Source organism: Hyperoodon ampullatus (genome assembly GCF_949752795.1).
Source record: "Hyperoodon ampullatus genome assembly, chromosome: 3".
Lineage (NCBI taxonomy): Eukaryota > Metazoa > Chordata > Mammalia > Artiodactyla > Ziphiidae > Hyperoodon > Hyperoodon ampullatus.
Window position 1 is genome coordinate 61556872 of NC_136916.1, and position 27438 is coordinate 61584309.

The window sequence follows — 27438 nt, forward strand, 5'->3', positions numbered from 1 at the left end:
CAAAACCCATTAGTTTATTTATACACATAACCCCATTTATCTATATTAAACACACACACGCATATATGTATATGTGTGTATATGTGTATACAGAGCCAGGAACATGTCTGCTAATTTCTCACTAGATATTCTGAACACCAAGCACAAGGTCTGACATGTGTTTTGTGTTTAATAAATATCAGTACTTCCTGAATAAATGAATCAGTGATGAATGAATGAGTGATCTTAACTCTGACTCTCACGTCAAGATCCAAGAGAAAACGTATTGCCCCACCGTTCTCCATATCGTCACTGCATTACTTAGAACCTCTCTTAAACGGCAGGCTTAAACATCAACTGGTTGAAGGGTAATGGGCTCATCAATTACAAACAAAAAGTGGGCAAGGGCTTCCCTGGCAGTGCAGTGGTTAAGAATCCACCAGCCAACGCAGAAGACACCAGTTCGATCCCAGGCCCGGGAAGATGCCACATGCCGCGGAGCAACTAACCCCATGCGCCACAACAACTGAGCATGCGCTCTAGAGCCCACGTGCCACAACTACTGAAGCCCGCGCACGTAGAGCCTGGGCTCCACAACAAGAAATGCCATGACAATGAGAAGCCTGCGCACCACAACGAAGAGTAGCCCTAGCTGGCCGCGACCAAAGAAAGCCCACGCACAGCAATGAAGACCCAACATGGTCAAAAATAAAAACAAATATATAATTAAATTTATTAAAAAAAAGAAAAAGAAATGGGCAAAATTATGAAGATTCCCTTCCACGGGAGTTAAGAGTTTCAACATCCAGAGGGCAGACAGCAGAAGCAAGAAGAACTACAATCCTGCAGCCTGCGGAACAAAAACCACATTCACAGAAAGACACATAAGATGAAAAGGCAGAGGGCTATGTACCAGATGAAGGAACAAGATACAACTCCAGAAAAACAACTAAATGGAGTGGAGATAGGTAACCTTCCAAAAAAAGAATTCAGAATAATGATAGTGACGATGATCCAGGACCTCAGAAAAAAAATGGATGCAAAGATCGAGAAGATGCAAGAAATGTTTAACAAAGACTTAGAAGAATTAAAGAACAAACAAACACAGACGAACAATACAATTACTGAAATGAAAACTACATTAGAAGGAATCAATAGGAGAATAACTGAGGCAGAAGAACGGATAAGTGACCTGAAAGACAGAATGGTGGAATTCACTGCTGCGGAACAGAATAAAGAAAAAAGAATGAAAAGAAATGAAGACAGCCTAAGTGACCTCTGGGACAATATTAAATGCAACAACATTCGCATTATAGGGGTCCCAGAAGTAGAAGACAGAGAGAAAGGACCAGAGAAAATATTTGAAGAGATTATAATCGAAAACTTCCCTAACATGGGAAAGGAAATAGCCACCCAAGTCCAGGAAGTGCAGAGAGTCCCATACAGGATAAACCCAAGGAGAAACACGCCAAGACACATAGTAATCAACTGGCAAAAATTAAACACAAAGAAAAATTACTGAAAGCAGCAAGGGAAAAATGACAAATAACATACAAGGGAACTCCTATAAGGTTAACAGCTGAGTTCTCAGCAGAAACTCTACAAGCCAGAAGGGAGTGGCATGATATACTTAAAGTGATGAAAGGGAAGAACCTACAACCAAGATTACTCTACCCAGCAAGGATCTCATTCAGAATGAGTGGAGAAGTCAAAAGCTTTACAGACAAGCAAAAGCTAAGAGAATTCAACACCACAAAACCAGCTCTATAACAAATGCTAAAGGAACTTCTCTAAGTGGGAAACACAAGAGAAGAAAAGGACCTACAAAAACAAATCCAAAACAATTAACAAAATGGTCATAGGAACATACATATCGATAACTACCTTAAACGTGAATGGATTAAATGCCCCAACCAAAAGACACAGGCTTGCTGAATGCATACCAAAACAAGACCCATATCTATGCTGTCTACAAAAGACCCACTTCAGACCTAGGGACACATACAGACTGAAAGTGAGGGGAAGGAAAAAGATACTCCATGCAAATGGAAATCAAAAGAAAGCTGGAGTAGCAATACTCATATCAGATAAAATAGACTTTAAAATAAAGAATGTTACAAGAGACAAGGAAGGACACTACATAATGATCAAGGGATCAATCCAAGAAGAAGATATAACAATTATAAGTACATATGCACCCAATATAGGAGCACCTCAATACATAAGGAAACTGGTAACAGCTGTGAAAGAGGAAATCGACAGTTACACAATAATAGTAGGGGACTTTAACATCTCACTTACCAATGGACAGATCATCCAAAATGAAAATAAATAAGGAAACAGAAGCTTTAATGACACAGTAGACCAGATACATTTAATTGATATTTATAGGACATTCCATCCAAAAACAGCAGATTACACTTTCTTCTCAAGCATGCACAAAACATTCTCCAGGATAGATCACATTTTGGGTCACAAATCAAGCCTCAGTAAATTTAAGAAAATTGAAACCATATGAAGCATCTTTTCTGACCACAACGCTATGAGATTAGAAATCAATTACAGGGGAAAAAACATAAAAAACACAAACAGATGGAGGCGAAACAATACGTTACTAAATAACCAAGAGATCACTGAAGAAATCAAAGAGGAAATCAAAAAATACCTAGAGACAAATGACAATGAAAACACGGCGATCCAAAACCTATGGGATGCAGCAAAAGTAGTTCTAAGAGGGAAATTTATAGCTATACAAGCCTACCTCAAGAAACAAGAAAAATCTCAAAGAATCTAACCTTACACCCAAAGGAACTAGAAAAAGAAGAACAAACAAAACCCAAAGTTAGCAGAAGGAAAGAAATCATAAAGATCAGCGCAGAAATAAATGAAATAGAAACAAAGAAAACAATAGCAAAGATCAATAAAACTAAAAGCTGGTTTTTTGAGAAGATAAACAAAATTGATAAACCATTAGCCAGACTCATCAAGAAAGAGAGAAGACTCAAATCAATAAAATTAGAAATGAAAAAGGAGAAGTTACAAAACACATCTCAGAAATACAAAGCATCCTAAGAGACTACTACAAGCAACTCTATGCCAATAAAATGGACAACCTGGAAGAAATAGACAAATTCTCAGAAAGGTATAACCTTCCAAGACTGAACCAGGAAGAAACAGAAAATATGAACAGACCAATCACAAGTAATGAAATTGAAACTGTGATTAAAAATCTTCCAACAAACAAAAGTCCAGGACGAGATGGCTTCACAGGTGAATTTTATCAAACATTTACAGAAGAGCTAACATCCATCCTTCTCAAACTCTTCCAAAAAATTGCAGAGGAAGGAACACTCCCAAACTCATTCTATGAGGCCATCATCACCCTGATACCAAAACCAGACAAAGATACTACAAAAAAAGAAAATTACAGACCAATATCACTGATGAATATAGATGCAAAAATCCTCAACAAAATACTTATAATAGAATCCAACAACACAGTAAAAGGATCATACACCCTGATCAAGTGGGATTTATCCCAGGTATGCAAGGATTCTTCACTATACGCAAATCAATGTGATACACCATATAACAAACTGAAGAATAAAAACCATATGATCATCTCAATAGATGCAGAAAAAGCTTCTGACAAAATGCAACACCCATTTATGATAAAAATTCTCCAGAAAGTGGGCATAGAGGGAACCTACCTCAACATAATAAAGGCCAAATATAACAAACCCACAGCAAACATCATTCTCAATGGTGAAAACTGAAAGTATTTCCTCTAAGATCAGGAAAAAGACAAGGATGTCCACTCTCACCACTATTATTCAACATAGTTTTGGAAGTCCTAGCCACAGCAATCAGAGAAGAAATAGAAATAAAAGGAATACAAATTGGAAAAGAAGAAGTAAAACTGTCACTGTTTGCAGGTGAAATGATACTATACATAGAGAATCCTAAAGATGCCACCAGAAAACTGCTACAGCTAATCAATGAATTTGGTAAAGTTGCAGGATACAAAATTAATGCACAGAAATCTCTTGCATTCCTATACACTAATGATGAAAAATCTCAAAGAGAAATTAAGAAAACATTCCCATTTACCACTGCAACAGAAAGAATAAAATACCTAGGAATAAACCTACCTAGGGAGACAAAAGACCTGTATGAAGAAAACTATAAGACACTGATGAAAGAAATTAAAGATGATACCAACAGATGGAGAGATATACCATGTTCTTTGATTGGAAGAATCAATATTGTGGAAATGACTATACTACCAAAAGCAATCTACAGATTCAATGCAATCCTATCAAATTACCAATGGCATTTTTTACAGAACCAGAACAAAAAATTTCACAACTTGTATGGAAACACAAAAGACCCCGAATAGCCAAAGCAGTCTTGAGGGAAAAAAATGGAGCTGGAGGAATCAGACTCCCTGACTTCAGACTATACTACAAAGCTACAGTAATCAAGAAAATATGGTACTGGCACAAAAACAGAAACACAGATCAATGGAACAAGATAGAAAGCCCGGAGATAAACCCACGCACCTATGGTCAAGTGACCTATGACAAAGGAGGCAAGGATATACAATGGAGAAAAGACAGTCTCTTCAAAAAGTGGTGTTGGGAAAACTGGACAGCTGCATTTTAAAGAATGAAATTAGAACACTCCCTAACACCATGCACAAAAATAAACTCAAAATGGATTAGAGACCTAAAAGAAAGACTGGACACTATAAAACTCTTAGAGGAAAACATAGGAAGAACACTCTTTGACATAAACCACAGCAAGATCTTTTTTGATCCACCTCCTAGAGTAATGGAAATAAAAACAAAAGTAAATAAATGGGACATAGTGAAACTTCAATGCTTTTGCACTGCAAAGGAAACCATAAACAAGACGAAAAGACAACCCTCAGAATGGGAGAAAATATTTGCAAATGAATCAACAGACAAAGGATTAATCTCGAAAATATATAAACAGCTCACGCAGCTCAATATTTAAAAAACAAACAACCCAATCCAAAAATGGGCAGAAGACCTAAATACACGTTTCTCCAAAGAAGACATACAGATGGCCAAGAAGCACATGAAAAGCTGCTCAACATCACTAATTATTAGAGAAATGCAAATCAAAACTACAATGAGGTATCACCTCACACCAGTTAGAATGGGCATCATCAGAACATCTACAAACAACAAATGCTGGAGTGGGTGTGGAGAAAAGGGAACCCTCTTGCACTGTTGGTGGGAATGTAAACTGATACAGCCACTATGGAGAACAGTATGGAGGTTCCTTAAAAAACTAAAAATAGAATTACCATATGATCCAGCAATCCCACTACTGGGCATATACCCAGAGAAAACCACAATTCAAAAAGACACATGCAGGCTTCCCTGGTGGCACAGTGGTTGAGAGTCCGCCTGCCGATGCAGGGGACACAGGTTCATGCCCTGGTCAGCGAGGATCCCACATGCTGCGGAGCGGCTGGGCCCGTGAGCCATGGCCGCTGAGCCTGTGCGTCCGGAGCCTGTGCTCCGCAACGGGAGAGGCCACAACAGTGAGAGGCCCGCGTACTGCAAAAAAAAAAAAAAAAAAAAAAAGACACATGCACCCCAATGTTCACTGCAGCACTATTTACAACAGCCAGGTCATGGAAGCAACCGAAACGCCTATCAACAGATGAATGGATAAAGAAGATGTGGTACATATATACAATGGAATATCAGTTTGTTGAGATGTGGATGGATCAAGAGACTGTCATACAGAGTGGAGTAAGTCAGAAAGAGAAAAACAAATATCATATATTAACACATGTATGTGGAAGCTAGAAAAATGGTACAGATGAACCAGTTTTCAGGGCAGAAATTGAGACACGGATGTAGAGAACAAACGTCTGGACACCAAGGGGCGAAAGTCGTGGAGGGGTGGTGGTGGTGGTGTGATGAATTGGGCGATTGGGATTGACATGTATACACTTATGTGTATAAAATGGATGACTATTAAGAACCTGCTGTATAAAAAAAAAAAGAGTTTCAACATATTCATTAGGAGTACAAGCTCACAAATACCCAATGGTACATGATGACATGAAGTCTGTCAGGCCTAATGGATGTAGAGAAGAGAAAAATTGAACCAACTACATAGATAAACTAGTGGATTTAAGACTTACTGATGGTAACTATTCTTTCAGATCTAAAAAGGCTATTATGATTATGTAATAACCTATATGGGAACCATTTTGCTGTACACTTGTACACCTGCTGTACAACTGAAACTAACACAACATTGTAAATCAACTATACCCCAGTATAAAACAGAAATTAAATTTAAAATTAAATTTAAAATAAAAATTAATTCAAAAAATTAGAAAATAAAAAATAGAATATAAATAAATAGACTATTACATATAGAATGGGCTGACAGCAATTTTAGCTGCAGGAGGAACAAACAAAACCATCTTCTAATGACAGTAGAATACTGTAAAGTAGAGTATGAATTTTAGTAGTATCCTTAAACTATCTCCCACTGTTACTGAACAACTACAAAGAGGGTGGTGTGACAGGGATGGTGATATAGTTAAGAACACTCCTCTGCCCTAAAGGCATATTCAGTGAGAAATTTACTGACCTTTATCCCGTATTTCACTTTCCCGGCATAATGCTTTATGATAAAAGCTGGCTCCATAACAGCTGGAAATTCAATGTAAGAATTCTCTTCATGTTGATGCTTAAATTTGTCCAGCAGTGTTTGATTTGTAGCCTGTGGAAAGCTGAATTAAAAATAAAAACAAAAACACTAAAGATGCAGCAGTTAATACAGTAGTTTTTCTAAATACATTTTAATTACATTTCTATCTAACACATTTAGCAAATTACAGAGAGTTTTCACTTAAATAAATTCTCATAACAAGCTGAAAAATGAGTAAAACAAGAATTGGTATTTCTATTTTGCAGATGAGAGCTCAAAAGTCGTGATTTGCCTAACTCACACTTTGCAAGTGGCAGAAGTGAGAAATTAACTCAGGTCTTTGGATATTTAGCTTAGGTCACAGTGTGCTGCACTACCATAAAACCCAAAGAATAATAAAAACTAAATCGTATGTTGTTTTGGGTCAAGAACTTGCAGTAAGGGAATGATCTCTCAATTTGGACAGGTCCTTTAAATCACTGTCATATTTTGTTTTTTCTTCATGTATGAATTAAGTAGTAATTTTCTTACCTACACCAGTTACTGTATAGCTTTATATTATATCTATTATTATTTCAAATATACATCAATAGGTTTATACTCACGGATGAGCATTTCATATCTGAGAATCATTCAAATAATATTAAGAAGTAACTACATAATAGTACAGGCATATAAAACTTCAGAAGAGAAAGAAATCTCTAGTTGGGAACAATGGAAAGGTTCACAGAGGATAAAGGAGGCAATTAATTACGAGCTAGATGTTAAAGGTTGGGTAGGAGTTTCAAATACAGAAAATAATCACTGACAAATAAAAAGGACATGGCAAGTATCTTTCAGAGAATAGTTTTATTTAACAGTAGCTGAAATAATGAAAAATAATGTGACATGAGATTGTAAAGATGCTGAATATGATATCTAATGCGTAAAAATGATTCTAAAATTAAAACGAAAATGGTTAATTACATAGTATGTATTGGAATCAGGAAGGAGAATGATCTTTTTTTTTTTTTTACATCTTTATTGGAGTATAATTGCTTTACAATGGTGTGTTAGTTTCTGCTTTATAACAAAGTGAATCAGTTATACATATACATATGTTCCCATATCTCTTCCCTCTTGTGTCTCCCTCCCTCCCACCCTCCCCATCCCACCCCTCTAGGTGGTCACAAAGCACCGAGCTGATCTCCCTGTGCTATGCGGCTGCTTCCCACTAGCTATCTATTTTACATTTGGTAGTGTATACATGTCCATGCCACTCTCTCACCCCGTCACGGCTCACCCCTCCCCCTCCCCATATCCCCAAGTCCATTCTCTAGTAGGTCTGTGTCTTTATTCCCATCTTAGCCCTCGGTTCCTCATGACATTTTTTTTTCTTAGATTCCATATATATGTGTTAGCATACGGTATTTGTCTTTCTCTTTCTGACTTACTTCACTCTGTATGACAGACTCTAGGTCCATCCACCTCACTACAAATAACTCAACTTCGTTTCTTTTTATGGCTGAGTAATATTCCATTGTATATATGTGCCACATCTTCCTTATCCATTCATCCGATGATGGACACTTAGGTTGTCTCCATCTCCTGAGAATGATCTTTGATGTCAGACAGTCATTGCTTAGATTACCAATTCTGTCTGTGACCTTGGGCAAGCTAGGTACAACCTTCTTTAAGAACTGGTTTTTTAATACATAAAATGAGTAAAATGAGGTAACACAGTGCTAGTAGGTAAAAACACCTAACACTAGCTGACATCCTATAGGGATGATATAAATGTTACCTACTTTTTTATGTTGCCAAGACTGCTTTTTTCCTAGTCAGCTAGGCCTGCTTTTGCATTCAAATACTATGCCATCCTCAAAATATCTCGACTATCTAGGCTCTTCCTCTCCTATCCAGAACTCTCAGCCATTCTAGAATGGATTACAACTCTTAAACAATTTCAGAGAGTACCGCAACAGCCTCTACAGTAGCCTCAGTGATTCTAATTTTACTTTGTTTCATGTCACCAAACGGAACTATCAAAATAAATCTTCCTACAATAGTGCTTTAATTGTGTGCCTCTCCTACTCTGGAAAACTGGAATCCAAGCTCCTAAGCCTAGACCAACCCAACCTCTGCAAACTTACCGCTCACTACTCCACAGCAGAATGCTTCTTTTCAGGAAGGATGCTCACCTCATTGTCTCTAGGTAAAGGTTTATTTACCTTCTAATCCTCTGAGTAATCAAAAAGCTTATGATTTGTTTTTCTCTTACTTTTGAATGGAGAAAATAAATTTTGAAAGGAAGGAGGACAGATATGAGAACAATTTTTATTCCAAACAAGGAAAGATGGAAAGAAAAACTCTCCACATATCCTGCATTCAACAAACATTTGTGGATACATACTACATAACCAAGCAAAAGGGCTTGGAACAGAGTCAGAGTGGATATTGTGCATTTCAAAGCTCTTCAGCTAGTGTTCCCCAAAGGCTACCTGCAGGGGCAGCCTTAGAGTAGTGTTTCTTTGCATATAAGAAGTACCTCTGGGAGCTTTCAAAAATACCAATGCCTGTACCCCATCTCCAGTGATTCTACTGAACTGATGCTAGGCTGGTGTAACTGATGTAATAGTACATCAGTCCTATTTAGAAGTTTCCCCAGGTAATTCTTATGAACAGGTAAGATTGATAAAATGCTGTCCTAAATGAATGCTCTGATCTTAACTTCAGTTTGTTAAAATGAAGATTCTGATTCAAGAAATCCGGAGTGTAGGACTTCCTTAGCGGTCCAGTGGTTAACACTCTGCACTTCCAGTGCAGGGGACACGGGTTTGATCCCTGGTCAGGGAACTAAGATCCTGCATGCCGTGCGGACATAAAAAGAAAAAAGAAAAAGAAATCTGGGATGGAAGTATGAGATTCTGTACTTCTAACAACCTTCAAGGTGCAGCCAGTGCTGCTGTCAGCAGATCACACTAAGTACTATAGAAAAGACTGATAACACTCTTAACTTTGCTTACACCGTTCCTCATTTCTAAATTCCACACTGCATCCTTTAGAATCTAGTTTATAAAATTTGAACAGCCAGTAGATAGCAAAGACAAGATTAAATAAGACTTCTAACTTCCAACCCATGCATCTAAAGCACTACAAACACACTGAATGAAGCAGGAACACCACTAAGGATATATTTCATGTAATGTATTCCCTACAGAAGAAAATATTTTTAGAGGAAAAATACTCAAAGTGATTCCCAAAACAGCTCTTCCTAAATGAGACTAATTTATTTTCAACCTCTCTTTGTAGGTACATGACAGAGAGAAAATATTTCATGCCTTTGCATCTTCTGGAGTGTTAAAGCATAGAGACAAAGCTGGTCCATTTACAAGGGGAGGTAATAATAGGACTGACAGACTGACTTATAAAGAAAGGAAAGTAATACTATGGTTTATTAAAAATTTTTATGGAGAACTAATATAAAAGCATAATTGAAGCGATAATTAAGAGATTATTCAGTCCAATCTCCTACCTACAATAATACCCTGACAGATGATGCAAAATAATTACTATAATGGGAAATTTTATTACTTTATGAAGCAGCTGCTAATCAGCTCTAATGATTAGAAAGTTCTTCCTTATATTGAGCCAAAGTCTGTCTCCCTGTAATTTCTGGCCATGTGGCTTAACCCCAGAAGCTTTTGGGTAACAGCAAAGAAGTGCCATTCTCTTCATGGGGTAATATTTACATTTATGTGAGGTACCAACTGACCAGGTAAAGATGGTCTTTATAAAATAAGATGTGCACTCAATGAAATTTTGCTTAAAGAATAACAGATCAGACAAAACCCCTTTGCTCTATTCATGTTTTAATTATATATCCACTAGCTCATTTGCTGCTCACAACACCATAAGATATACAGCACACAGCATTATAATTTATCATCATTATTTCCTTTTTGCATGCAAGAAAACTGAGGACCAAGGATATTAAGAGATTTGTTAAGGGGAGTTGGAATACAACCCTGAACTTCAGACTCTACAGCCTAAGTATTATGGTGAAGCAATACAGGACAATACTTCAAAGCACACGCTTATTACTCTGCTCTCTGTATCTACGTGTTTGTTTTTGTTTGGTTTATTCATTTAGTTTGTTTTCATTTGTTCATTAGTTTTTTATATACCAGAGGGGATGGGGCAGGGGGGAAGGCAAAATTGGTAAAAGGGATCAACTCTATGGTGACAGAAAATAAATTTTTGGTGGTGAGTACACTGTAGGGTATACAGAAGTAGAAATATGATGTTGTAAACATGAAACTTACATAATGTTATAAACCAATGCTACCTCAATAAAAAAGGAAAACAAAAGCTCAGGTTAAAAAAAAAATAAAGCTTAGTTAGAAATACCTGGAGTCCAGGTATTTGAATTTGAATATTTGAGTTTGAATCTCGAGTCCATCATTTACTACATATATGATCTTTTTCTGGATTGCTTAAACTTTCTTGTTCTTTTACCATAATATAGCTCAAACAAAAAGAACTGCTTATCATTTCAATATCTACCATAATGGGTCTCAACACTAAATATCAAAAATCACCTATGACACTTTCCAAAATAAAATACACCAGAAGTAAGGTATGCAGGCTGAGTTAAGAACTAATAACCTTACAATTTTATAAGAGACAATGTATGTTTCAGGACATATAGAGCAATACAAGAAACCTTCACGACTTTGGACATAAAATTAAAATTTTTTTGTGTTGGTTGCATTTTAATTCATTTAGATTAATGGAAATAAATGTGATAGACTGGTGATAGAGTGGGTAGATGTAACTGTTAGCAGTCTCCTTTCCATTATATTTTGCCTTCTGCCATATTACTTTATAATTCTATGTAGCAATTCTGTGTTTATGGCATATTAACAGGGTGACATATAACTTACCATACATACCAGGATATTCTGAGAGTAGAAGTAGGCACCTTTAATAACTAAAGTGAACAACAGGCATAAACTTTAGATTGTCCCACACAAACCTGGTATATAGTCATCCTATGATAGTAAATGCTTAATATTTTATATTGTAGTTTAATGAGTATAATATTAAGCTAAGAATCAGGTGAACTAATTCAATTTCTAAATATTTTACTAAAGAGTCACAGAAAACCAACACATACTTCACCACTTTGGCTTCTCCAATTCTAGATTTGCCATCTCTTAGGATAATTAAACTATAAATAATACTTTATAGAGCACTGAGAACGTTCTGGAGGATGCTATAGGAAGCTTTATTTCTGAAGCATACATATAAGTTTAGTATATTGAACAGTGTTATCAAGGGGTGGCAAATATCTAGCATATGCTGCTACTTAAAACCTGCAGAGCCATGGCAGATATCACGAATCTATTATTATCTTCTCTTCTGCAAAACAGGAAAACTGCAAACACATCTCATATATAAAACTTTTTTTTTAAGAGCACTGAATAGTCAAAGATATTAAATTGAGCTGGTAAGTTAATGGGCTTTATGTAAGTTATACAGTCTTAATTTGGTACTTGTAAATAGCACTAAGTAGGCCTTCTACCTAAAATACTCCAAGAGTTAAGACAGCAGAAGGATTTAGAAAGACCTTTTTTTTTTTTTTACAATCAGTTAATTTACCACGTAAAATTGCTGTAAATGATAATGTGTACAGATTTTCTGTTCAAATATTCAATTGTAAACTTTTGTTAAGACTGTTATCTTTCTATTGCTTTTGTATGGAATGACACTGCAAAAATAAAAAGGACCTTCTTTAACTGGGGAAAAAAACCCTTTTTTTAAAGTTAATTTTTATTGGCATCTAGTTGGCAACTAGATGCCAATAAAAATTAAAAATAAACCCATTCTTAAAACACACATACACAAATTTAATTCAAGAAGAGAGGAACACAAAACAAAAACAAAAAATAAATATAAACCAACAAATCTAAAATCAAAGTGACTCTGTAGAAGAAATCTGGAAAAACTCAAGGAAAAAATGAGTTCTATAGTGAAGTCCATCCAATTTTCTTAGAAACACACAAACACACACAAAAAAGGCATATATGGGAAACTTTGGCTCTTTACTTAATAATGTTAAGAAGAAAATGTAGGGCTTAAGAAGACATGAAAAGCCCAAATGGCCAATAACAAAACTGAAAAGGATCATACTCACTTGCTTTCTTCATCCAAAAGATGGAGCAGGCCTGTTGGTTTCTTGCTAATAAGATTTATGCAACAGGTATTATCAATATAATCTATATTGTGCCAGCTGATACCTTCAGCTCTATATTCCTCCTAGGAAATAACATATTAACAATATATTCATCTTGCAGAAAATAACAGGAATGTAAGAATAAGGACTAAAAAGCTTTTACCAGGATTAAAAGAATAGTTTAAACTTTTCTCTTTTTTTTTTTTTTTTTTTTTTTTTTGTGGTACGCGGGCCTCTCACTGTTGTGGCCTCTCCCGTTGCGGAGCACAGGCTCCGGACGCACAGGCTCAGCAGCCATGGCTCACGGGCCCAGCCGCTCCGCGGCATATGGGATCCTCCCAGACCGGGGCACGAACCCGTATCCCCTGCATCGGCAGGCGGACTCTCAACCACTGCGCCACCAGGGAGGCCCCCAAATTTCAAGACTAAATAACTCAAAGCTCACATACTAGCAACTATTCAGAACTCTCTTATGAAGCCCCCATTGGTCCTTCCTCAATTTCTATACTAGGAAATCTTCTTTTATTCATCTCTGTGACGCTTTTACTTTTAAACTGTCAGAAAGATGCCCCTGAGAACAAAGAAGTTACGTTTCTACATTGCACTGATATTTAGGCACCAAATAAATATCCTGTTCATCTGATGGTTTTAGTATTCACTGATTACACTTGCATACTTCTCTACAAATACGGTGGTTTTGTGAAATAGTGATTTTGTAATTTTATCATTCTTTCCGTATTATCATTATCCTGTAAAGAAAAAGTGGACCCTACTATAGACAACAGTCATTCTAATTGGGAAAGGTAAATGCATAATTCTTTCCTCGTAATTAACAATTTCACAAGTAAGTAATGCTATACAAAGGTCACCCCCAAGCAGTGGTAAGGAAGTTTTTTCCCTATTCTTTTTCGTAGCATGGATAAAAAGTGTACTAAATAGTACAAGCATATGGATTTTTATAGACATTACTAGCAGTCCAAAATCCCTTCTTATCCCCTTTTCCCAATGATGATTCAGACCCTCTTGCCCAAAGTTAACTATTATCCTAATTTCTAATACCATTGATAAGATTCACCTGTGTATAAATATTATATAAATAGAATCATAGAATACATATTCTTTTCATCTGGCTTTTTTTCTTTTACTCAACATTATGTTGTAGGATGCACCTAAAGTTCATTCATTTTAATTGCTGTAGGGCTGGGGTTGTGGAGTACAACATTTACTCATTTATGCATTGTCTAGGCTGCTTTCTCAATGTAACAGCAGAGCTGAGACCATACGGCCCCCCAAACCTAGAAAACTGATTTGTCTGGTCCCTTTACAGAAAAAGTATGCCAAAATTGGCTACGGAGATTAAGTCTCAAACTTTAATATACAACAGAATCATGTGGAGAGCTTGTTAAAAACAGAAGCCACAAACCCAGAATTTGTGAATAAGTAGGTATAGGGTGGGATCCTATATTTGCATTTCTAAGGAGTGCCCAGGTGATGTCAATGGTACCAGTAGGGATAGGAGAAGAACAGCTCTTTGAGAACCAATACTGTAGAGTATTTATATACAATGTATTCACCTATTTATATACTATTGATAGACATTACACTTATTTCCGATTTCTGTCCATTAAAAATAATGAAATTATGAACATTTCTATATAAAACTCTTGTTGAACATTTATACACATTTTGAGAGTGAAACCACAGGCTTATAAACTACACATGTATAACCTCAGAAGATACTGCCAAACAGCTTTCTAAAGTGGTTGTACCAATTTATGCACCTACCGCCAGTGTATGGGACTTTCCGGTGCACGGTATTTCTCTAATACTTGTATTGTCAGTCTTTTCCATTTTAGTCATTCTGGTGAATGCTTAGGAATATTTAATTATGTTTTTAATTTTATTTTCCCTAATGACTAATAAGTGAAAAATCTTGTCCTATGTTTACTTCCCATTTGGATGTCCTCACATGCCTGTGTTCCTGATAAAAATTCTTAGAAAACAACCTTGCCTTGTTCTCAGTCTTAGGAGGAAATCATTCAGTCTATTTCCATTAAGTTTGACATTAACTGTTGGTTTTTTTGTAAATGCCCTTTATCAGGAAGTTCCCTTCTATATGTACCTAGTTTGCTAAGGGTTTCGTTTTGTTTTTAACAAGAATGAATATGTAAATTTATCAAATGCTTTTTACATTTCTATTGAGAACACCATGAATTTTTCTTTTGTTTTGTTAATAGATGAATTAAATTGATAGGTGGTTAGATGTAACACGCCACAGGAAAAACACCATTTGGTTCTGATGTATTATCCTTTTATGTATCTTGCTGGATATATATTTGTTTAGAATTTTTAAATCTACATTTATGAGTGAAATTGACAATTTCCACTTCTAAGAAAATCCTTCACAGATTTAGAAAGCAATGTTATCCTGGCCCCCAAAAATGTGTTGAGAATTGTCCCCTTTTTTTCTATTCCACATAAGAATTTATGTCAAACTGAAAATAATTCTTTCAAAGTCAGCAGAATTCATCAGTGTTGCCATTTTGGCTTACAATGTTCTTTATGGAAAGGTTTTTAATCACATATTCAATTTCTTTAATAGTTATAAACTTTGTATTTCATCTATGTCAGTTTTGAAAAGTTTTTTCTCTTATCATTTAATAAGGCTTACAGACATGAAGTTGTTTAGTGTATCCTACTATCTTTTTAACACGTGTAGGATACACAATGATGTGGTCTTTATCATTGGAATTCTGGCTATTTATATCCCTCTCTGTCTCTCTCTCACACCAATTTCTTAAGGGTTATATCAATGTTATTAATCATTTCAAAGTATTACTTTTCACTCTGTTGATCCTCTCCCATAATATATTTGTTTTCGCTTTTATTTAATCTTTTTTTTTCTTTATTATTTCCCTCTTTCCACTTTCCTTTGGTTTAGTTTGCTGATCTTTTTCCAATTTGTTAATCGTTGCTCTTCAACCTTAAAATCTTCTAACAGCTATAACATTTTCCTCTAAGTAAATCATTAGTCACACTTCTTAGTGACTCAAGTGCACCTTTAGTCACAAGTTTTAATACGTAATATATTAAGTTCAATATATTTTCTAATTTTTTTCAACTTCTAGGCTATCTAGAAATTCATTACTTAATTTTTAATCATAAAGTATTTTCCAGTTATCTTCTTGTTGTTGGTTTCTGATATAAATTCATTATGGTACTGAGATCTGTGTGATTTCAAAACTGTGAAATTTGACCCTTGTTTTATGGTCCAGTATATAAGCAAATTTTGTAAATTTGCAGTTATCTATATATGTCAGATAAGTATTTGCCTTAAAAATCTTCTATATCCTTATTTGATATAGGCCTCAGACCCAGGGAAACTGGCATTCTGACATCAAGGGCAGGCAGGACTAGGTACCCTCAAAAGCACCCACCCGGGCTTCCCTGGTGGCGCAGTGGTTGAGAGTCTGCCTGCCGATGCAGGGGACATGGGTTCGTGCCCCAGTCTGGGAAGATCCCACATGCCGCAAAGCAGCTAGGCCCATGAGCCATGGCCGCTGAGCCTGCGCATCCGGAGCCTGTGCTCCACAATGGGAGAGGCCACAACAGTGAGAGGCCCGCGTACCACAAAAAAAAAAAAAAGCACCCACCCAATTCTCTGGGTGCTTTACATCTTCTGTATCCTTATCAATTTTTTGTCTGCTTGTTCTATCAGCTATTCAGCAAGGTATGTTAAAATATTCCACTAAAATTGCAAATATATGTTTGTTTTTAGCTTTATCAATTTCTTGTTTTATATACTTTGAGGCCGTATTATGAGGTACCTATAAATCTGGAATTGTATACTTTCTGATGAACTGATCTGTTTAGTATTATCAAATATTCCTTTTTTATCTCTAGCAATGCTTAAAGTGTGATACTAATACAGTTATATCAGTTCTTTTGTTTTTGTTAAGGCTTGCTAAATCTTTTTCCATCCTTTTACTTTTAACCTTTCTGTATGCTTATATTTAAAGAGTCTCTCTTAGAAGGAGCAATTTAGTCTTATTTTATATTCAGCCTGGTTTGGCTTCTAGTTGGAGTAATTAGTCCATTTATATTTAATGCAATTACTGGTATTTGTGGGATTAAATCAACCATCTTACCATTTGTTATTTGTCCTGCTTTCTTGTTATTGCTTTTATTCCTCTTTCTTGCTTTCTTTTGTATTACTAGAGTTGTTTTTACTTCACTTGCTTCCTATATTAACTTGAGAGTTTTATATTCTTTTATTACTTGGTGGTTATCCTAAAATCTTAACTTATCAATGTCTAACAGAAAAAAAAATCTTCTACCACTTGGCATTTAATACAAAGATATTACAATACCTTAAATTCTGTATCGCTTCCTGAATTAAATGCTATTGTTTTAGTTCCACACAGACATTAAACCACAAAAGATATTTTTTTCTTCTTTTTTTTTCTGCGGTACGCGGGCCTCTCACTGCTGTGGCCTCTCCCGTTGCGGAGCACAGGCTCCGGATGCACAGGCTCAGTGGCCATGGCTCACGGGCCTAGCCACTCCGTGGCATGTGGGATCTTCCCAGACAGGGGCACGAACCCGTGTCCCCTGCATCGGCAGGCGGGCTCTCAACCACTGCGCCACCAGGGAAGCCCCACAAAAGATATTTTTATCTTTGTCTAATTTTGTTTAAATTCATTTAGATTCACCCACTTTTTTACATTGTTCATTGCTTTTCATTCATTCCTGAAACTCTGAGTGACAATGGGAATAATTTAGTTACTGACCAAATAACATACTTCAGTTTTAAGGAAAATACCCCACTGTCTTCTGGCATCCACTGTCTCCCCTGAAAGACTGACTTTCAATCTCATTGTTGCTTCTTTTTTTTTTTTTTTTTTGCGGTATGTGGGCCTCTCACTGTTGTGGGCTCTGCTGTTGCAGAGCACAGGCTCCGGACGCACAGGCTCAGCGGCCATGGCTCACAGGCCCAGCCACTCCGCGGCATGTGGGATCTTCCCGGACCGGGGCACAAACCTGTGTCCCCTGCATCGGCAGGCGGACTCTCAACCACTGTGCCACCAGGGAAGCCCTACTGTTGCTTCTTTAAAGGTACTGTTTCCCCCATCTCTGGCTGCTTCTCAGATATTGTTTTCATTGGGGTTTTATTTTTTTGGCCACATTGGGTCTTTGTTGCCGTGCGCAGGCTTCTCATTGCAGTGGCTTCTCTTGTTGTGGAGCACGGGCTCTAGGCACGCGGGCTTCTGTAGTTGTGAGACAAGGGCTCAGTAGTTGTGGCTCACGGGCTCTAGATCGCAGGCTCAGTAGCTGTGGCGCATGGGCTTAGTTGCCCCATGGTATGTGGGATCTTCCCAGACCAGGGCTCGAACCCGTGTCCCCTGCACTGGCAGGCGGATTCTTAACCACTGTGCCACCAGGAAAGTCCCTGTCTTTGTCTTACTGTATGGCTGCCTTTGTTCTTATCATGTTTTGTATTCTTAGGGCTTCTCAAATGTGTGCCTGTTGAAATTTTTTTGTTTTGTGTTTTAAGTTTTGGAAAATTCTCAGCCATCACTTTTTTCAAATACAGCTTCTATCCTATTCTCTCTCTTTCACATACATCTTTCCAGAATTCCTGTTACACATATGTTAGACTTTTTTACTATGCCCCATGTCTCTTACACTATTTGTATTTTCCTCTTTTAGCTTTATTCATCAGGCTGTTATTTCTTCTGGCCTATCTTCCACATCACTAATTTTCTCTTAAGCTATATCTAATGAACTGTGAAAAGCTAATGTTTTTAATTTCACTCTACATTTTAGTTCTAAATTTTTAAAATTTTCCTTTAGTTCTAAATTAGTTTTAAATTTTCCTAAATTTAGGATTTTTAAAAAACAGTTTGTAGTTCTTTAATAAAATTATCACTTAAAAAATTTCTTGAAACCACTGTTACTTTAAAGTTCATGTCTGATAAAATCATTATCTGCATCCCCTATGGTATAGCCTATTATCTCACTTGGTTCTTATTATGTTGGTTTCCTTCCTTGTATGTCTTAAAAAACAAACAAACTTCTCAGTTAAAAACTGAATGCTTGTATATGAAAAAGTATAGAGATAACTTTAGCACTAGAATGATTTCTTCCTCCACTGGAGACTGAATTTGCTCTTGGCAGGTGGCTAAGAACGCCGGAAATTCTATGCTATTTTAACCCAATCAAGAACTGAGATTATTTTAAACTGGTCTTCAGCCTCTATGATACCTTCTCTATTTCTGCTTTACCTTTACTCTAAGATATAACCCATTGAGGTCTTCAACCTAAAGCCTGTGGGAGTTGCCAGGGGGCTCCTCCTTGTTCTTTAATCTGGAGAAAACCCTTTTAGGCTTCTCAGATTCTCAAGCCTGACTCTTTCAGAATCTGGCAGCCCTCTACCAGAACAGAAACGTCTCTAGGAACAAAGCAGTCCCCGAATGCTGGGCTCAACTCCCTGGGTTTCGTGCTTAAATATCTAAGCCCTGTAAAACTTCACTTATTTGAAGGTACTCCAATGCTTTCAAATATATTTTGTTCAGTTTTTTTTAGGTGTTCTGCACGCAAGTTTCGTCAAAATTTCCTAGTCTGACATCCCCAGAAGTGGGATAGACAAAAGAACAACTCATTAGATTATGAACTCCACAGTAAGATCCCTGAACTCTAAAATGTCTATCTTCAATGCCTAACAGTGCCTGATACATAATTGTTATTTGATTTACTGATGAATCAATGACCTAAGGAATAATTCTGAGCAAGTAAAGGAAATAAGAGCAGTATTACAAATGATAACAGGAAACAGATTTTCAAATCACAGAAACCTCTTTTTGTCTGTCTCTTATTCCACATTATCTCTACAAATACCTTGATTCAGGACTCAGAATCACTCTCCCATACTACTTCAACTGGCTCATGGATTATGTCCTTCTCTCCAGTTCACCTCTCTTCAATCCATCTTCCACAGTTCCAATTCAAATCCTCTGCTAAATATACTTCAAATAGCTCCTCATTCTCTAAAAGAAAAATTCTAATCTTCTCTGCACAACTCTCTGACCCCAGGCTATTTCATCAAACTTATCTCCCTTCCTGCCTCCATCCTTATATCCTATATTTTAGCTATATTGAATCATTTCCAATTCATCAAAACTGCTGTGCTATTCTATGCCTCACAGTTTTAAAGATATTGTTACCTTTGTTTAAAATATCTTTTCCCCACTGACAGTCCGGTGAGCTCAACTTTCTATTCAAAACTCTATTCCAGAATCACCCCTGGGAAATCTTTGCAGACTTTCAGTAAGTTCTAATCAATTTCATCCTTTATATCACTACTTTACCTTATATCTGATTACCTTATACCTATCATCCTGCATGGCACCTATTACATCTCTCTCCCATCCTATGTGCATATGTACTAATTCTGGGCAAAATTTAGAAGTAAACTTCAGTAATCAAGATTTTCAAGATGTTTCCTCCCAAAGCATCTTACTTTTTTATTTCTGTGTTTTATTTTTTCAAAAAATTTAATCTACTTAACTGATTCTGTATTCAGCTGAATTTAACAAATAGTCCCTGAGTACTCATCTCATAACAGGTACCAGACCAGTGATACACAAATAAATAAAACACTCAATATTTAAACTGACTTAAATCTCTTATTTCCAGAAAATCCATTTCAAGTAGAAAAACATGTGGAGGGAGAGAAAGGAAGAATAGATGGGGTGGCAAAAAGTATAAATTTTCTCTAAGCTTTCCATAAATTATATCAAAAGCTTACCCATTACATCACAAATAACAGAAGAAAATACTGAGACTTAAAAGAAAGAAAAAAAAAAGCTATACCTTAGTATCTATGTCTTGTGATCCATAATTCCACCACATTGCCCACAACTATGATATGCAGGGTAGCAAATAAATGAGGATCACCCACCCACCAAGTAGTTTTGAACACATTTTCCATCAACTGTAAGGTTTTATTTTTATACATGTTTTTAGGTAAGGCATTTCTCGTGGCTCCTCCATGGCTAATCTAGACTTCTAAATAAGGTAAGAATAATTTCAGTTCACAATAAGAGAACACCTTTCTTCTTCAAAAGCAATTTAACCAGTCTTCTGTTTAATGATCCACAGAGCAATTGATGCTTTTCTTTGAAAAATACAAAACGCTGTCAACAAAATGCATTCCTCCACCCCTCCAACACACACAGCCATTTTAGGAGATAAAAATACTGATTTACCATAATCTAGTAAAAAGAACACTGGATTGAGTAAAGAAACCAATCCCAGCTCAACTTTTGATTAAAAGCAAGAATTATGAAGCCAGAGTGTTTTGAATACAGGCTTTAGGCATCATTTGCAACACCAGAATAAAAAGAGTACCCACTTAAGAGTAAGCACTACATATATGTTAGGTGATATTATAACAAATAATACTATCTTTTAACAGCTCTATAAAACAGTCTAGCTAAAAGGTCATGTGTTAAAAACTTTAAGGAATCATCAAAATGGCCAAGACTAAGGCTGCTTGTGCGAATATTAATCAGTCCTTATAACTCTTTAAGTAAAATAGCAGTGCTTAAAGCCAGGACAGAGGATGGCAAGCCTCAGTGACAGGAAAGACCTGTTGTGGTTTTCTGTTCATTTATTTTCTTCACTATTTCCTTTGAGGTGAATGTGAACCCTGCTTCTTTTTATACAAACTGAAATTCTGGGCTACAATCTCAACTTGTTACTGAATTCAAACTTGACTTGGAGAAATAGCCCACATTTCCTTCAACCCTGCATTTATCCTAAGAACTCTCATGGAAACTGATGGCTTGCTCTTTCTACACTAATTCAGTCAATTTGAACTTCTCACAAGAAATATCTAGTTACTCATTTTGGTCTCTCTACACTGCCCTATTTCTTTGTATCCACATTCTGAGCTGATTTGAGATTCTATTAATAAGCTCCTCTATCCCATCCTCAAACTAAGAGATCAAAGGAATCCAACAACCATACTTAACATTACACACAGTGACCAAGCCCATGGCGGCAATTAAAAATCAAAAACATCAACAAAAATTCAAAACAAACCCATGTATTTTTTCATTCAAAGGTGCAGTCAAACAAGCACATATTATTGATTCTAATACTTGAGGCCTATTAAACAAAAAAGAAAACCCTGTGTGATTAGGCCCCCAAACTATGCTCTGATCTGTAATTTGCTTACACTAATATGAAGTCAATAATATCTGTATTGAAATACAACACTTAAAATACTTATCACGACTATGACTCAAAAATTTATGTGTGTGTATGTGAAGGTGGGGGTTAGGGTTTAGGGAGCAGGAAGGGGGCAAGCGTACACACATTCAGGTACTCACCTGCTCCAATTTAAAGATATGCTGATTAAAGTAGTGTTGTAAGCGTTCATTAGCAAAATTAATACAGAACTGTTCAAAGCTGTTATTTTCATAATCTTCAAACCCAAAAATATCAAGAACACCAATGGACAAAGTCTGTGAAACAGGAAAAAAATTATGGTTAAAAAAGGATGCTCAAATTTATTTCATGAACAATATTCACAATATAAGTACCAAAATGTTCTTCAACAGCAGTAGAGAGGAAAACCTGGGGGGCCAGTGTTCAGTCAAAATATACTACAAATGAAAAGCATGTTAGTTCTCTTTTTCTTCATCTTTTTCTTTTTATCTTAATTATAAAAATAGATCCAAAGTTTTAACACATGTAATACATTGATTACAGAAATGTACAAAGCAGAGTTAATGACCTGTTACCTCAATATCACAAATCTCTAAAACCCAAGAGACAGGGAAGGGAAAAACAGGCTATTGGAAAGTCAGAAGGTTACTAAAGTAAAGCTAGGTTATTCCTAGCTATGCCTGGTTATGCCAAAAGGATCATGCAATTTTTCCTAGTTTGACTTCTCTATCCCAATAAAATTCTGCATTAAGAATTGGGCTTCCCTGGTGGCGCAGTGGTTTAGAGTCTGCCTGCCGATGCAGGGGACATGGGTTCGTGCCCCGGTCCGGGAAGATCCCACATGCTGCAGAGCAGCTGGGCCCGTGAGCCATGGCCGCTGAGCCTGCGTGTCCGGAGCCTGTGCTCCGCAACAGGAGAAGCCACAACAGTGAGAGGCCCACGTACCACAAAAAAAAAAAAAAAAAAAAAAAAAGAATCAAGCTAACAGGTATGTTTAAATAGTCTTACACAGGCTAGAAATGAAACGGGATATCAGAATATGTGGTTTCTTGAAGTTAAAACTTTAAAAATTTTTATCAAAAAAAAGAAACACACAAGATTTATGACATTAAACAGTTCTAAAAGGATTATAACAAAAACAACAATCCCTTCTCCACCCTCAATTTCTGCTCCGTAAAGTCAACAACACTCAAATCTTTTTACTTGTTTGGTAAAGAATAGTATAATATAGTAAAAAATGTTTATTCCTCTATTTCTTGATATTTTACCTCCAAAAATTACCTTCTAACTTCTTACTATGGATGATAAATATTCAGTTCTAATATCCCAAACCACCATTCTTCTCACCACCCCACCTTATTCTTAAAATACAGTTGTATGACAATTTTGATTAAATGAAAAAAATTTTTCTCCACTGGTGCTAAGAGAGATACTGGGCAAACTGATGTAATGAGTGATAAATAGTAAGAGACTTTTAAAAGTCTCCATTAAGAGTATTTTGTGTGATTAATACTGCTGACTAATTCTAAGCCCTTACAAAAAACAGTGAAAATAATGATCTTCAAAAATAAGTCAACTTGGGACTTCCCTGGTGCCACAGTGGTTAAGAATCCACCTATCAATGCAGGGGACATGGGTTCGAGCCCTGGTCCGGGAAGATCCCCCATGCCACGGAGCAACTAAGCCCGTGCGCCATAACTACTGAGCCTGTGCTCTAGAGCCCGCAAGCCACAACTACTGAGCCCACGTGCCACAACTACTGAAGCCCACACGCCTAGAGCCTGTGCTCCACAACAAGAGAAGCCACTGCAATGAGAAGCCCATGCACTGCAGTGAAGACCCAACGCAGCAAAAAATAAAATTAATTAATTAATTTTAAAAAATAAGTCAACTTGGTATATTAGATTAGAATTATGAAAAGGTCATGTAAGAGCAATTTTACATTTAAATATTTACGTTTTACATTTAAATATTAAAGATAATGAGGTCTAGATATATTTCAAGACATAACCAGGTAAAAAAAAATACAAATTAGAAACAATACAGATAGCATGATCCTATTTTTATGTTTAAAAGCAACTCTGTACATGTACATCTATAGGAATGTAAGTACATAGGAAAAAAGCTCTGGAAAGACACACAGAACAGTTTCACTGAATAGGATCATAGAAGCAGAAATAAGGAGAGAAATAGCAGGGAATACAGATAAAAAGTGATACTTATTACTCTATATAATTCTATGTTTTAAAATTTTATGCATTACCCATTTTATTAAAACAGTTTTTCAGGAAAAATATATTATAATCCAATATATGTCTACCTTGGTATTTTGCTCCAAATCTTTACTATTCATAAGTGCATGGTTAATCCGAAAAACTATCCAGTCAAACAGGGCACTATATAAAGACTTAGCCATGGAGTTCCTCACTGTCACAGCCTGCAAAAAAAAAAGTTAGGAGTCTAAGTGAAATTGGCAACAATCTGACTAAGATACTATAACAAAGTGTTTTGCTCTCATTCAAGAAAAAAAGCTTATTATCCTGAATTAGAAATTAATTTTTCTTTCAATATAAATAACCTACAATTGAAGTTTTTTATATATACTCATTAATTTAATCCAACTCAGGGAATCCAGGCTAAAACTGCCATGAAAGATAAAGGAAACAAAACATGAGTCCACACATTTCAACACACTTTTACTGAAAACTGGGGTATATATTTCACCTAGTAAAGAAGGTAGAATAGGAACTTTATAAATAAATGAACTTTGCCAGCTAAAGGGGGGAAGAGTATTCCAGGCATAGGAATCAATTATCAAAAAGGCATCAGTTATCTGTGGAATCCTAGTCATACCACCACAATTACACTCCTGGCTGTCTTCAGCTTGTCATCCACAGTAACCTCCAGAATTTCTCCATCCCCAAACAGTAACAATTCTTTCATTATGGAGTTATGTGATTTACTTTTTCCCCTCACCTCAAGCTTTCCCCAGTTTATGGAAACTCTCTGTACTATCTGCTCAATTTTTGTGTAAATCTGAAATTAGTCTAAAAAATGAAGTCTATTACTTAAAGAAAATCCAACATTTAGAAAGTACCTCAACCTAAAAAGAGGGTTGTGGGGCATGTATCTTAGACAGCTGAGTCCTAGAACTTAAAAGAATACAAATCCTAATAATTTATGTCCTTCTCATCTAGGGACTTATTTTGAAGCTTGTATATTCAGGTACATATTTATATCTATGTTCTTAATTTTAGAGGAAGTAGAGAGTGTTGATTAAGAGCTAGACTATCTCCCAGTCCCGGTTTCTCTACTTATTCCATCTATTTGACCTTGGTCAAGTTACTTAAACTCTTAGGCTACAGCTTTTTTACATTTGTAAAATGGAGACAATACTATAACTGACCACACATAGATGATGAATGAATTTCTGAATTTCAGTGAAAAAAAAAAAAACCCTCAAGTTTCCAGAACAAAAACTACCTACCTAAACTATCACCTACATAGGAAAGAGAAGACAGGTATTAAATTCTCTATCTTCAACACTAGACACTTGAAAATAATTGGAAAACGTTTAGAAATTCTGAGAGAAAAAAGGATGTGGCCCTAAAATTCTATTCTTAGGCAAGTTATCAACCAAGTATCTTTCAAATAAAAAGAAAGTCAATAGTAGAATATATAGAGAGAATAACCATTCTATTTTCCCCAGAGGAGGGGAAAAAGAATAAAGATGATCTGATTAAATTCAGCAAAAGCAAAATATTTTAAAACACACAGTAAGAAAACATGTTCGTTATTACAATGAATATAAATGAGTTGAATTTTGTAGTTAAAAGACAAACCTCCATATCAAATTAAAATATTTAGAGAATCCAAATATACCAAATATACAAATATAATGCCTATTTATACCATAACTCACAATATTATACTTTTAGCCTGTTTTCTCTGAAATGCAGTCTTGCCTATCACAGCTTAACCTCAATAAGCCCAAATACCAATTAATTATTTTCTCACTCAAACAAGATCTCGTTCAGTGTTTCCTTTCTCACTGAATGGTACCAGTATTCTACAGTTGTGTGTACCAGAAAACCAGGATTCATCCTTGACATCTCCTTCTTCCTCCCTGCTTCCCACTAAGCAAATCATTGCCCAATCTTGTTGATTTTACCATCTAAATTTCTTTCTTTTTAAATACATTCATTTCTCCCTATCAGTAGGTCACCATTCTAGACATAGCAGCAAGCATCTTTCTCCTCAGGAGTACTAACTACTATAGCCTCCAAACTCATCTTTCCACATTCACTCTTGCCCTCTGTGTTAGAATGATTCCCATCACCAGGTGTACATGTTCTCTATATCCTCTCCCAGTAAGTGTGAACAGGACTGTAAATGATGGATTTCACTCCCATAACTATCTTATGTTATATGACAAGGGTGAAGGGATTTTAAAGATATAATTGTGGCCCAAAATCAGGTGAATTTTTTAGTTAACCCAAGAGATACTGTCTTGGGTAGAGCTGACTTACTAGGGACTGAGCCCATCCATCAGAGATTCCCCCGCTGGCCTTGAAGAAGCAAACTGCCATGTTGTGTACAGGACCACATGGCAGGAAATGGCAAGTAGACTCTAGGTGCTGAGAATGGCCCCTAACAGCCAACAAGAAATTATGGATCTCAGTCCTACAACTGCAAGGAAGTGAATCCTGTCAACAACCTGTGAACTTAGAAGAGTCTCAGATAAGATCACAGCCATTATGAATATCTTGACATCAGCCTGGTGAAACCCTGAGCAGAGGACCCAGCTAACCTGTGCCCAGACTGATGATCCATGGAAACTGTCAGTTAATAAATCTGTATTATATTAAGTCACTAAGTTTGTTATACAGCTATAGAAAACTAACACGCTCTCCTCCAACTGATTTTTTCACACTGCTGCCAGATTGTCCTTAAAAAAATATCTAAGGCAACTTTTTTGCTTAAAACACTTCTTTCCATTGCTCTTCAGACAAAATACTAAAATCCTTACGGACTGCTCTTCATTTTACTCATAATGCCTAGCACAATTCCAGACACAAAAAGTGTTTTCAAATATTTACTAAACAAATAAATATACCAAACAAACATAAACAAAAATAAAGCAGGGGCTACAAAAATAATCTCAAAATGTTGAAGTTAAAGTTAAACATGTAAATAAACATAAAGAAATATTTAATAATGAAAAAAGTTGAGAAAGAAAATATAAAAGCATTGAACTTTTATGTAAAAGATGAACAAAACTCTTAAAACGATTTGGTTTTTGC

General features: G+C 36.1%; 1 protein-coding gene across 2 annotated transcripts in view; it reads right to left on the bottom strand.

The window, feature by feature from the left end:
* Positions 1 to 27438, bottom strand: part of MYO9A (myosin IXA) — a gene marked incomplete at its 5' end in the record, with an annotated part of 231895 nt that overhangs the window by 164618 nt on the left and 39839 nt on the right. For both annotated transcript variants that reach the window (XM_079698961.1, XM_079698962.1), the window contains 4 exons: positions 6625 to 6766; positions 12863 to 12984; positions 22297 to 22431; positions 24456 to 24572. In XM_079698961.1, the coding sequence (XP_079555087.1) occupies positions 6625 to 6766; positions 12863 to 12984; positions 22297 to 22431; positions 24456 to 24572 (516 nt within the window). The remainder of the gene's footprint in view (positions 1 to 6624; positions 6767 to 12862; positions 12985 to 22296; positions 22432 to 24455; positions 24573 to 27438) is intronic.